General features: G+C 33.9%; 1 protein-coding gene and 1 long non-coding RNA gene across 3 annotated transcripts; one reads left to right on the top strand and one right to left on the bottom strand.

The window, feature by feature from the left end:
• Positions 1-2,849: 2,849 nt before the first annotated feature.
• LOC112703206 (thylakoid lumenal 29 kDa protein, chloroplastic) lies at positions 2,850-9,349 on the top strand. Of its 2 annotated transcripts, XM_025754549.3 has the most exons (11): positions 2,850-3,239; positions 3,426-3,539; positions 3,973-4,057; positions 4,154-4,188; positions 4,343-4,408; positions 4,519-4,559; positions 4,951-5,081; positions 5,257-5,363; positions 5,893-6,030; positions 6,342-6,476; positions 9,019-9,349. In XM_025754549.3, exons 1-11 carry the CDS (start codon positions 3,141-3,143, stop codon positions 9,127-9,129), a joined length of 1,062 nt encoding a protein of 353 aa, XP_025610334.1. In that variant the 5' UTR covers positions 2,850-3,140; the 3' UTR covers positions 9,130-9,349. The 2 variants fall into 2 exon arrangements, with proteins under 2 accessions (XP_025610334.1, XP_072055608.1); XM_072199507.1 differs by lacking the exon at positions 3,426-3,539 and having other exon boundaries at positions 2,996-3,239.
• Positions 5,059-6,448, bottom strand: LOC140174497 (uncharacterized). The gene is made up of 2 exons (XR_011864050.1): positions 6,320-6,448; positions 5,059-6,050 (listed from the first exon to the last, which is right to left on the bottom strand). It is a non-coding gene; the product is annotated as an uncharacterized lncRNA (long non-coding RNA).
• Positions 9,350-11,306: the final 1,957 nt, after the last annotated feature.

Below are 11,306 nucleotides of genomic sequence, written 5' to 3'. Positions count from 1 at the left end.
ATATATATATATATATATATATATAAAAGATGAAAAGTTAGTTACTCCTTTACGGTTATATACTGATGGTTATCAGTGGCTAAGAGAAGGGGGTTGAATCTTAACTTTTTTTCTGCTGAATATTACTTTTTGCTTTACCAAAGAAACTTAGGAGATATTTTTACTTTTGTCTCGTAACGCGTTGAGAGACATTTTTATTTTATCTCCTGATTAACAGAAATAGAAGTTGAGTAAAGAAGAAGGAGTAACACCCAGATATATTCTGGTTCAGCTACTTAGTACAATGTAGCCTACATCCAGTCTCCATTACAATTATGATAAAATTTCACTAACTTTTCAACACATTACATAACCAATGTTTTCTCTAGGATCTACCCAATCTAAACTTGACTAGATCTCAATCTAGCTTTCAACAGTAAAGTGCTAACCCAACTTGCCAGAGAATCCCTACAGGATCATGTTACCACACAGAAAGATGTACAAAGAACCTCTGAGACATCTTATGACTTTTTCTCATAGTTTATCTCACTGCCTTTTATCTCTCATTGGATTTTTCTTACAAACCTTACTGTGTTTGCCTTTTTCAATGAGACTCAGACAAACTAAACTGAGAAAAAGAAAAATACTAAATGAACAACATGAAGGAGAAGAACTCAATCAACTTGGGTAGCTATGAGAATTGAATTCTGTGCCTTTTACTTACTCTCTTTGCCTTCAACTCTTGGTTGTTCACCCTTATTATAGAAGAGTGAAGCTTCTAAGGTTGAATCACGTTCAACCCTAACGCTATCTTCTTCTCTATCATTAGAGTCTTGCAGCGGCTTCATCATAGAGGTGAGAGAAAAACCTAATCTGTTGCATGCAACTCACCCATTCTCTCTCATCCTTTTTCTTCAAGTTTCTTCAATCTTGACCGTGGAGCTTTGCTTTGGCTCCAAGTTTTATTTTTGAGCATTGATCTTCTGTTTTTCAGCTTTGACTTTGATTTCTCCATTGTTGCTTGATTTGTGCTTGAGACTTTGTTGATTTCTTCTTGGTTTCTTGGTGTAGCACAAATGAGGGAAGATGCTTTTTGATGAGCTTTGACCGAATGTAACTCATTACTCGATTGTAGTTCATTCTTCTTGCTTTGTTTTGGCAACATGCTTTTTGTCCTACAATACTCCATAGGTTCTGCACTTTTCTTTTCTTTCTTTCTTTCTTGCTAAGTGACGTGACAGAAGTGAAAAGAGAGAGGAGAGAGAAGAGAAGACTTTTGGCTATCGGAGGAAGTTTCAAGAAAATTAATTGGAATAAATTTGGGGTTCAAGTATCTAAAAGTGGGAGTAGGTACCCGTATGAGGCTTGAAGGATTTTGGACTCATTATCTTATTTCCTCGTATTCGGTTTATGGACATATGATAGAGCTTGGCTTGGTTCTAATTGGACCAAAGATTGTGGTCTTGATGATTTTTATTTTTGGGCCAAGTATTTTATTTATTTGCTTGCACACTAAACCAAATACATTAAAGAAACAATTGGTAATAATAAATGTTTGTTCATCACTTGGATTAGTTTTCCAAATTCAACATGTACGTATATACAACTCAAAACATCTCTGGGATCTGGCCCATATAGGAAGCCCATAATCTGACGTCTAGACTAGTCTAGTCTTCTAACATGAACTCTCGAAAAACAAAAATGAGAGTCTAAAACAAAAGAAACACTAAACCGGAGCGCTGCCAAAAGAAGATGCTGATGTCGCTACCTAATCGCTGTTAGAAGTTCACGATCTCTGTATCCATCTCGGGATCATCATCGTCCTCAGAAGTTAGATCCACAATCTCAATCTCCTCAATGTCCTCGTCATCAGAAATAACGATGACCTTTGGTGTACTCTGGGACTACCATCACCACTGTCGCCTGCAAAAACTATACTACTAGGAGAAATCTGCTCAACTGTTGAGGGCAGACCAAACACCGTGGCGAAAGTTCCGATAGGCTCTATAGTGAAAGGGTCAGAGGAGCAAGCAGAATGCGACTCTATCAACATATCCAATCCTACTCGAGGAGGCTCAGGGATGTAATCATCGAGGACAGAGCCAGGCTCAAGCACTACCTGACTATCCTGATGTGCTGGAACGGGACCTCCAAACATGTGATCAAAAGGATGGTGGATAGAATTAGGATGTAACCACGACAGTGAAAAATCATACGGTGCATCAGGATCGAAAAGAGGAGAAGCTATTTTTGAGACCCTTATCCGGTTTTAGACTGGTGAAATCACACTACTTTCGGGCCATACTAAAACCTGGTGAAGTCCGAGTCTTGATAAATTTGATGTCAAAAAATTATTATGCACTCAATTATAAAGAAGAAAAAAAATACTTGTTACAGAGAAGTTGATAACCATACTTGAATTTGAATTTGTCCATAAATTCAAATTTCATGTTTCTTTGATCTATTTCCTAATTCAACAAATGTGATTAAAAGCAAAACAATAAGCTTATAATTAATATAACATAATATTAGAATTAATTTAAAATATATATACCTTTTTTAGTCTTTCTAGAGTACACATAGGTCGGGCGAATCTAGGTTCGTCTTGACCCGAATCCAACCTTAAATAATGACAAGGTTTATTTTTGATATCCTTACCCAATTCTAAATACGATAAAATCCAACTAAATTAGTCCTAAAGTATTCGGATTCGAACCGGATCGTCGGATAAACCGAGTCATGTGCACTTCTAATTTTACATAATGTTATGGCTCGAAGAAGTGAAAAAGTGGTAGTTTTATTTTATTTTATTTTGTATTTTTTACGTAAAAGTTCTTGTTTGTAAGACTAAGAAAAAGTGGTAGTTGGTTGGGTCATTTGTTTTGGTCTTAAAGAAGGCGTTAAAGACAAAATAAAAAAATTGAGAGAAGCATCGACCAAAATGAAAAAAAAAATGTGAGAAGCGGGTCGGATAGAACGGTGAAGGATTAGGATTGGGTCAGATTAAGAGAACCCAATAGGCAAATAGCAAAAGATTTCTCTGGATAATGCAATTATCCGATGACTTGGCATTTGGCACACTCCACATAACTCTCTCTCTCTCTCTCTCTCTCTCTCTCTCTCTCTCTCTCTCTCTCGTTAGTTGAAACTTAGTTGCAAGAATGGGTGTCTCTTTCCTTTCAACTCTTCCTTCTCTTCTTCCACTTGCTCATGATTCATCACCTACCACCACCACCACCATCAGACACCACCCTCGTTTAGTAAGTTTTGCTCTTCAATATACTTCATTCTTTTATTTTTTTTCTACATTCTACACAGTGTGCCTGCAATTCTTGTTTGCCAATTTGAACAATGCTGTGATGTTGTTGCATTGTTTGTGACACGACATATTTATTTTATTAGCTCTTACTTATCATCATAGCCGTTGTTCAATGTGCTCATATTAGGTAACAATTTGTGGTTATAATAAAATCAAAGCCAGTTATCATGTTATTGACGAAGGACATTTCAGTTTGAAAAGAAGAGACATTCTTAAATCCCTTGGGATGACTATTGGCTTGGTAAGTTCTATTCATACAAAAATTCAGAGAAGTTAAATTAGTCCATTATTTCTAATTTTTATTTGGGTAAAGTATCGTTTGGATTAAGTATCAACGTTGTCCTTTAAGTTTTTTTCATTTTCTCCAAGCGTTTTAAAGTAACCTTTAAAAAATAAATAATAACATTAGTTTTTTTTTTTTTTTTGCATTGTTCTTTTCTTTCATTTTTGTTTTGTTTTGTTTTGTTTTCATTTTTTTTTCTCTTTTCCCTATCAAATTAGTCCTAACACCTGTATAAACAGCATCTTGTACCCACATGGAATCAAATGGCTCTGCATATATATTGACATTGTGTACGACTACGAGTGATGAATATAAATATTTACTCTAATATTAACTAACATATACACTTACTGCGTTAGATTAATGTGATAATGAGTTGTATCTGTTGTAGGAATTGATAGGAAGCTCTGGATCCCTTGTTGGAACTGCTAATGCCGCTGATTTGATACAGCGCAGACAGCGTTCTGAATTCCAGTGTAAGGTCCTCCAGGTCTACATTTTCATGCCATTGTTAATCTGTCAAAGGCCAACTGGTTTTCCCTTGTTTAGTTTCTAACATTCTATTCTTGCAGCGAAGATTAAGGGAACGCTTTTTACAGCCATAAAGGTATATTAAGTTGTGCTTACTTACATCTTATAACTGTAAAACCTGTCTTCATTTAGAATTTACAAATGTCATACTCCTTAGGAGTTTATAGTTTAACTAGAAAATAGAATTCCGTGGTGGATTCAACTTAATTCGACATTTGGTTATTTTTCAGGGAAATCCTGATCTAGTTCCATCCTTGCTAACACTGGCTTTAAATGATGCTGTGACCTATGATAAGGTGAAAGAAAAAAAAACAAAAGAATAAATCGTATACACAATCACTCACATATAGAGATAGTTTGTCTACCATTACGATAAGTGCTGATTGGTGTCTGCTTAAGTTTGTAGGCAACGAAATCGGGTGGCCCGAATGGCTCTATAAGATTCAGGTAATTCTTTTTCTTTGGAATTAGCATTCATGGAACTATTCCCTATAACTGATGAAGCTTAGTTCTTTAAGCACAGTGATGTTAAATATTACCAAAGTAGATACTTCATATTCTCTACAAAAAGGTATCAGATAAATAAGGTACATTGAAATGGGGTTAGTTCTACATAAAAAATTTCTACATTTTTAGGCCCTCCTCTCTCTATCTCTAATGTGACAAGGTAATAACAACTCTTAAAGCTCAAAAAGTTATTCCTTCTTATTTCTTTATGTTTACTATATCTTAGATTTTCTGGTTATGTAGTTGGTTCTTCAATCTTCAGAAATGAAATCATTTTGACACTTCCATTTGATAACTATAATTTTCTATCCTTTTTCTCATCTTCCTGAAGCTCAGAAATAAGTAGACCTGAAAATACGAGACTATCTGGTGCCTTGAGTTTAATAGAGGAAGCAAAAAAGGAGATAGATTCATATTCAAAAGCTGGACCCATATCATATGCAGATCTAATCCACTATGCAGGTTATACTTTCTTATACCACAAAGTTGAACCGTAACAGTTAATAGTTATATACCATACATGTTACACTTATACCTATTGATCATTCCTGTAAATTCATTCGAAATTAAGTTGCATAGAGCTTGCTGAGATATGTTCGAATTCCCCCAACTCAATGTCACTATTTTTCTTTTGTAGCACAAAGTGCTGTTAAGTCTACATTTATAGCTGCTGCGATTCGAAAATGTGGTGGAAATGAGGAGAAAGGAAATTTACTGTACACTGCATATGGATCAAATGGGCAGGTATGGCTTTTGAGATATTACAAATATTCATTTTGATGTCCATCAATATCTTCATCACACATTGCTAAGAGTATGTTCGAGAATCTGATTTTAGAGGAATTGAAGGGATTGAGGTGTAACTATGAGTGCATTTTACTCCAACTTGTCTCCTATATATGCATGAAATTAAGTAAAGAAAGAACTAGTCTTTGGGCTCGTGTTTGCAACTATCCCATCCTCTTGCTCTGTGAGCCTTGCTGTTAAATACTCTCAGTTTGGCCTATTATGCTTTTGCACTTTTGAAAGTCTAGGAAGGCCAATTAAATAGGGGGGTTGCAGCTGTAAATAACAAGAATTGAGTTACCGTTATAGGAATACACTCTTGTCATTTTTTCAGTTTCAAGAAAGGATTGGGATCTAGGCTGTGGTGAGCACTCTCAGTGCTCTTGTTCTGTTGGCTGTTTTGTTGCTTCTGTTTACTTTAATAGAGTTCTATTACATGTTCATACTTTGATCAAATAATGCATATTTTTTATTTTTTTGATCCCAGTGGGGACTGTTCGACAAGCAATTTGGTAGGGAAGATGCTCAAGAGCCGGATCCAGAGGGGAGAGTTCCCTTATGGGAGAAAGCAAGTGTTCAGGAAATGAAAGACAAGTTTTCTGCTGTAGGCCTTGGTCCTCGCCAGGTATTTCACATATTTGATTACTGAAATATTGCAAGAAAACATGCCATAGATGGGATGCATGGATAGAAATGATACACAGGCAATACCCTTTGATTTCTCATACTTAAATTATAAAATATAGGTGTATCTAGTGTTATATAACATATAACTCATAGGAGATTTATTATATACTTATAAAGTAAGGGGTCTTCTGTATCATATCCCCTAACTCATCGGACTTGAATGTGAAGATTATGAAAGTTTACTATGATAAAAATGAAAAATAATGAAGGAAGTTGATGTTACTAACCTATTTCTTCTTGTTTGGTCAGCTGGCTGTTCTGTCTGCATTCTTAGGCCCTGATCAGGCTGCGACAGAGGCCAAATTGGCCTCCGATAAAGACGTTGCTCCATGGGTTGATAAATACCAACGGAGCCGCGAAACAGTCTCGCAGACTGATTATGAGGTAAGTATATTTATGTCATAAAAGCAGCAGACATGCAACAGAGATAACCTGAATTGTCTCAATTATCCTATCGAAGTTAGGGATGTCAGGGGGATGGGGTGCCTTCCCCGAATTCCGAATTCCTCCTCCCCCGCCCCCCCCCAAAAATAAAATCCCGGCGGTACCATTTCCCGTCTCCCCACCGTCCTTACAAAATTCCAGTAAAATTATCTTATATAACATAACATCTATAATTTTAAATATATATAAAGTCACATCTAAAATTACATAATAATAATTAATGGATACTAAATAAAATAATTTTAAATTATTTAGGCTAATTTTTTATTTTCTCCAAAATATTATTACTCCTAAAATACAATATACTGATGTAACATTCAATTTAATTAGATTTATATTTATACAAAATATCTAAATTAAGAATTATTCTTTAAGGACAAGTTAAATATTTTATCAATAAATCTCTACATCAAGTGATTTAACTAAGTGCATGTTTGGGTGTTATTATTTAGAAAAAAAAGATTATCTTTTTAATAAAAAGGATTTTTTTTATTTTTTAATGTGTGGCAAATTTTTAGTATTAAAAGTAAAAGCACTAGAAAAATAAAAAATATCTTTTTTGAGAAAATGTAATTTACATTTTTTTTAAAAGATATTTTTCTCTTAAAATTTTTTTTTCATGTAATAAATAAACAAAAAAATACTTTTATATTGTTATAGCCAAACATAATTGATACATAAAAAAATCTTTTTGCGTTAGATACCCAAACATAAAATTACTTTTACTTTTTCATAACATCTTTTAAAAAAAAATAACTCAAAAAAAGATATTTTCTTACAAACTCACCCAAACCAAGCCTTTTCGATTCACACGCTTCTTTTTCATGCTTTCTTCTCCCCTCGTGCTGTTGCTGCTGCATCTTCAAATTCACGCACACACGTTTTTCACCCCTAATGCTACATCGTCGTTTTCTTCTTCTTTTTTTTTTCATTATTTTTCTCTTTCATTATCGTCGTTATTATCATTATTGTTATCGTTATCATTGAATTTTTTGTCATATTGATGATATTGTTTAATCCAAAATTGATTTAGATGTGTTTTTGTTCAAAATTGACTTGGTCTATACTTGTTTTAAAACGAGTTTGTTTGTGTATCATCATCATTATGTAATTTTGGTTCATTCGAAATTTAATTTTCGCTTCATTTTGGATGTAAATAAGGTACACTTCTAATAATTTAATTTTATTTGTGTGCTTGTTTTCGAACGCAACCATTAAGTAATTTCGTTTCATTCTGGATTTAAATAAGGTGCACTTGGTCTGTACTTGTTTTAAAACAAGTTTGTTTATGTATCGTCATAATTAAGTAATTTTTGGTTCATTCAAAATTTAATTTTCGTGTCATTCTGGATGTAAATAAGGTGCACTTCTGATCATTCAATTTTGTTTATGTGCTTGTTGTCGAACGCAACCATCAAGTAATTTCGTTTCATTCTAAATTTAAATAAGGTGCACTTGTTCTGTGCTTGTTTTGAAACGAATTTGTTTGTGTATCGTCATCATTAAGTAATTTCGGTTCATTCGAAATTTAGTTTTCGGTTCATTCTGGATGTCAATAAGGTACACTTTTGATTATTATGTTTTCGAACTGAGTTTGTGTCACAATCATTATATAATTTCGGTTCATTTCTGAGTGAATTAATATGCATTTCGACTCGTCGTTCTGCACAATTCAAAACTCTTCTTCCTCACCTTCTATTGCTGCTTCTTTTTTATTTTTTTCTTTTTCATCTTATTTCATTTTGTTATAATTCTTGTTACTTCACTCTCTTGGGAGGAATAAAACCAATAAAAAAAATAAAACAAAGAAAAAACACATAATGCTACAAAATTACCAAAGAGAGGAGGAAAAGAAAAAAAACATAGCAACAACAGTAGTAGCAAAAGAATGACGATAAGGAAAAAACATGCGAAGAAGGAGGAGGAGAAGGAGTTTGGAGGTTCGGAAAGAAGAAGAAGACGGTGATAACGTAAAACCTCGCACGCGAACGTAAATGACTTGGTTGGAAGAATGACGTGTGAGCGTATAATCACGCTCTTTTTAGTGATAGTAATTTTTTGTTGGTGTTAAATCTAATTGGTTGGATTTGAATGGCAATAATACTTAGATGTTTAACAGATTTGATATTTTATATATTTCGAAAATCTTGGAGAGCGGGGTGAAATCCCTGCTCGGATTACCAAACTTGCCTCAAGATACTTTGCCCCCTTCCCTCCCCTCCCCGGATATTAATCACCATCTTGGAGGAGGCCCCATTCAGGGCTTTCCCGCGGAGAACTTGGCGCAATGAGGAATATTGCCATCCCTAATTGAAGTATTAGCCTTTATGAGTTGTGACAATCATTATTGGTATGGTGACCAAATTATGATCAACAATTCAATACGCATTCCTGACTTCTTTTTATCTTTTGGATTCTTTCTAAGGTGCTGTTTAATTTGAAAAATTACCTGCTACTTAATTTTTTTCCTGTAATTTTTCAGGTTGATCTGATTACCACTTTCACAAAATTGAGTACATTGGGCCAACAAATCAACTACGAGGCATATACATATGCTCCTCCAAAGATCGACATTACTAAACTCAAATTGTAGAAATGTAGGGCCATGTGATCTTTTTGCTTCCTTCCCACAAGACAACCTGAACTTCAATTTTTGACTTATCATTCTCTTTTGTATTTTGTATGCAAAACCTTATTAATTGATGTACATTTAGTGAGAGAACACCGTTATCCTCAAGCAATGTTGAAGAAAAATCAATTTCAAAGAATGGAAGAGAATTCCATTCATTCCAATCCCTTGGAATTTTGCGCCATATGTGTAACATCTTTACTATAAGAATGTCACACTTTCGACTGCGTCGTTTTAATAGCGAAGATATTATGATGATTTCAATATAGTTAACAATAAAATAGATGCCTTTAACTTGAAATTGTATTGCTATTTTCTTTTAAAAACCAAAAGCTCTCTTTTACTTTAGACAAATATGAATATACATATATACAAAATTTTTTACACAAGTAACTTACAAATATTATATACATAGAATTCATACAAATATTATCCCTCTTACAAAAATATCATGATAAAGGAAAGGGGAGAAACTATGACCAATATATCCAAACAAAACAGCACAATGAAATCAGCAAAACTTCACATAGCTTCTTCGTCTGTCTTAAAAAGAGAAGTCTGTAGGGGGTTGAAAATATCGTCCTTGCAGATTTTTCAGTAGAGGATTTAAGAATTGTCATAAGAGGATACTAATAAAAAGAAGAATGAATTTCAAAAGCAAAAATCATTGTTTGTCTTATGAACTTTTTCAAAACCACAACAATTAATTATCCAAAATTCAAAGTTCTCTTCTTTAACTATAAGAATTTGAAAACTCTAAAAATATCTCAACATAATCAAGTACGGTCTCCAATCCAATACAAAATCAAGTCATGACCTCCAACCCAACATATAAACAAATCACCACTTGGTCTCAAAACAGAATCAATCACAGACACAAACAATACAAGGTAAACATAATCAGAGAAGAGTTATAGCAAGTACCACAATTAACAGTTAGATAGAATTCATCAAATAGAAAAATCAAAACATTTAAGCACGCCCAAACAATAGCAAACAAATGCAGTATGATGCATGCATGTCCTACTGGCCGTGAGCTCACGTGTCGGTTATATTGCTAAAAACCAGACACATCCGGTAGCTAACCCGGATATCGTCTCTCAGCACGAAGGGAATCCTCAACCTTCTAATCAAAGAGAGACTGTGATGTAACGATAGGGAATCCTCAACCTAACTCATTCATACCACAACCAGAAATTGAATAAAAGGGAATCCTCAACCTTCTCCATTCAATTCCTCGATGTAACAAGAGAGAAAATCCTCAACCCTGCTTGCCCACTGCAACAAGAGAGGGAATCCTCAACTTCAACTTGTCTATCGTAGCAAGAGAGAGAATCCTCAATCTCAACTTGCTTATTCGTGAGCGGGACAAAGCCACCATCCTCACCACATCAATCCAAATCACAGTTCCATCAAACATAATCAAACATTACCTAGATCATAATCAGGTCCACAATTCTTTATAATCATATTTCAATCAAATATAATCTTAATCATAACAAAAAATCGAATTACTAATACAGAATTGAATCGAAGAAAATTCTCAACCTTCTATCCAACTCCGGGATGCGATAAGAGAGAAAATCCTCAACCTCAAGCTTGTTCACCGCAACAAAAGAGGAAATCCTCAACCTTAACTTGTCTACCGCAGCAAGAGAGAGAATCCTCAATCTCAACTTGCCTATTCTCAAAACCCTTTGATTAATTATTAATTAACTTTTTGAATTTTTAACTAAACAAATGAATCTCTTTTCATTGTTACTCAAAACTAAATAAGTAAATCATGAACCCGTTTCTCAAATTAACCAAATCGAAAGTCTCAAATTAACTTTAATAACCCATCTTAAGTTTCAACATTTGAATTCAATTGCTTTCGAAAACCACTAAAAACTTTCAAAGCTTTTCCCCCAAGGACCCAAAACATAATGATTTTCTTAAATCAACCCAAACCAAAATAAGTTATAATATTAGATCAAATTACCTTAAATCAAGATTTATTAAGTTAAATTCTAGGACAGTTTCTAAACTTTAGAAGAGTGACAACCAATCTCATTTTTTTAAATTAATTAAAAACCTTAAATCATAACTCTTCAATTCATATCAAATTAGTAAAACTCATTTCCATTCAATCGAATACCCGA

The sequence above is a fragment of the Arachis hypogaea genome, chromosome 7, assembly GCF_003086295.3.
Source record: "Arachis hypogaea cultivar Tifrunner chromosome 7, arahy.Tifrunner.gnm2.J5K5, whole genome shotgun sequence".
NCBI classification, from domain to species: Eukaryota; Viridiplantae; Streptophyta; class Magnoliopsida; order Fabales; family Fabaceae; genus Arachis; species Arachis hypogaea.
This window is presented reverse-complemented; position numbering and strand designations above follow the sequence as displayed.

What these genes read in the sequence shown, in the direction of transcription:
- LOC112703206 (XM_025754549.3), top strand. Translation starts at nt 3,141, where the DNA reads ATGGGTGTCTCTTTCCTTTCAACTCTTCCTTCTCTTCTTCCACTTGCT. An exon ending in ATGCTGTGACCTATGATAAG is followed by an intron (nt 4,409 to 4,518) that starts GTGAAAGAAAAA and finishes TTAAGTTTGTAG; the next exon opens with GCAACGAAATCGGGTGGCCC. An exon ending in TCTCGCAGACTGATTATGAG is followed by an intron (nt 6,477 to 9,018) that starts GTAAGTATATTT and finishes GTAATTTTTCAG; the next exon opens with GTTGATCTGATTACCACTTT.